This window comes from Mandrillus leucophaeus, unplaced genomic scaffold (assembly GCF_000951045.1).
Source record: "Mandrillus leucophaeus isolate KB7577 unplaced genomic scaffold, Mleu.le_1.0 Scaffold111, whole genome shotgun sequence".
Taxonomy (NCBI): domain Eukaryota; kingdom Metazoa; phylum Chordata; class Mammalia; order Primates; family Cercopithecidae; genus Mandrillus; species Mandrillus leucophaeus.
Genome location: NW_012099321.1, coordinates 1793756 through 1795618, shown reverse-complemented (window position 1 = coordinate 1795618; position 1863 = coordinate 1793756). Strand labels below are relative to the sequence as shown.

General features: G+C 36.3%; 1 protein-coding gene across 1 annotated transcript in view; it reads right to left on the bottom strand.

Annotated features, from left to right (window-relative positions):
- The window catches only part of KCNU1 (potassium channel, subfamily U, member 1), a 186527-nt gene that overhangs the window by 109808 nt on the left and 74856 nt on the right, over positions 1-1863 (bottom strand). Inside the window, exon 13 of the mRNA XM_011993021.1 lies at positions 1403-1631. Within this exon, the coding sequence (XP_011848411.1) occupies positions 1403-1631 (229 nt within the window). The remainder of the gene's footprint in view (positions 1-1402; positions 1632-1863) is intronic.

Below are 1863 nucleotides of genomic sequence, written 5' to 3'. Positions count from 1 at the left end.
AAGGAGGATAAGCCTTCATATAGAGTTCACATTCCATTTATTTCCATTTACTTTCTCCAGCCATGGAGATTGAAAGCGCAATAATCACAAGAAATATTGAAGTTCTCTGCTACTTTCTAAATATACAACACAAAGACAATGTCCTTATAAACTATTTTCTAGGCTGTATACAGTGAACACTACATGAAAGTAAAAGCTTGTGGGTTGTAGCTGCATGAAGGCTCATTCCCTCCATCCTGACTGCTATTTCTTTACATCTGCATATGATATCTCTTTACATTCACAGAAGGAATTACAGAAGCTTTCCATTTGTTGCAGTTAGCATATAGCTGGCCAGAGCACCTCTTACTTCTTTTGCTTTTCCTTAAATAGCACCAGGGAAGAAACAGAAAAAGATGCAAACATTTGTACTGAACACGGGAAAAAGAGAACAGAGGAAAGAGCAAGCAAAGAGAGGTCAGGAGGGAAGTCAAGTGTATGAAAGGCAAGCATGGACTCAGAATTAAACAGACAGTAAGGTCATTCTCTGCAAGAGCTTTAGAAAAGGAAGACCAGGTCCAGCCAAGGGCTAGCACGCTTTGGCTGGAGCATTTCATGGAAATGATATTTGGAAGATCACCTTTTGTGCTACAAAAATTTATCCCAAGAGTCACTTTTAGCCCCTTACTTTGTCTCAGACAAAAAGATCAAAAATCTTGATGTGAGACATTGTGTGGAAATAACACCAGAGACATAGAGCACTATGGTAACAACACTGTGCACCAGACAGTCCTAGCTCCGTGGCTCACTAACTTACTGTATGATCAAGTTAGTTAGCTTCACCAATTCACTGCTGGGTTACTAACTTAACATATTATTTAGGGGAAACACAAGACAGTAGGCACTTCTTATGTGGTTACTGTTATTATTTCTGCATGGAATTCTCCCCAAAACAACCTGGAAAAATTAGATTTGAATTACTATTTGATCATTATTTCTATTTGATGAATATAATTATTATTATACCAATTATTTTGGATTTAATTTATATTGAAATATATGAATCCTTCATTAATAATATAACATTTATTTATATTTCCGCTTTCAATAACTCAATGCTTCTACCTTGATGAATGTACTTTGACTTAAAACATACTGGACAGTAGGTAGGAAGCAGAGTTATAATTTTTCTGTTTTGTAGATAAATATTCTTAGGCAGGAATAAAATAAATGATTTCTTCAAGGTCAGTGTGGTACCTGGGACTTTTAAATCCAGATCTTCTAATCCTTTCCCAGCTCAAGCAGAAGTCAAATCTCATTTCTTGGGGCCTTGATGCTTTTCTCAAATTTTTTTTCTATTTCTGATCTTAATATGTAGGACATGGGGACAGAGCCAAAAATTGACATTAATTTACAAGGTTACCTTTCTGTTTTGCTCCACAAATAGAGATGTTAGGAAGGTACACAAGCCTGGCACCAAACAGCCTTGGGCGATAAACCCAAGCTTTAATTCAGCAAAGCAAATGATGTTGTCTCCGGCATCCCAGTCCCAGCTGGGAATCTTTGGCAGATAAACCTGTTCCATAGTACAAAGCAGGTCAAGTATTAGGAATAAACACACCTCAAGAAAGCTCTTGTGGATGGATGTCTTTCTTTTTAAAATTTTCTTGCAATCATATATTCTTTATTTTTGCACATAAAAGTGGTGCCCAGGTCAATGAAAATGATAAGAACAAATTCAGCATTTGAAAGTGGTTAGTGGTCAATGGCTCTCATTTTTTGAAACAAAAATAGCTAGAGTTGCAAAATTAGGTCAAATGGCTTAAACCTCTAATTCTGCCCCCAGTTTACATTGTTGAGTGATTATCCATCTTAATGAAATTC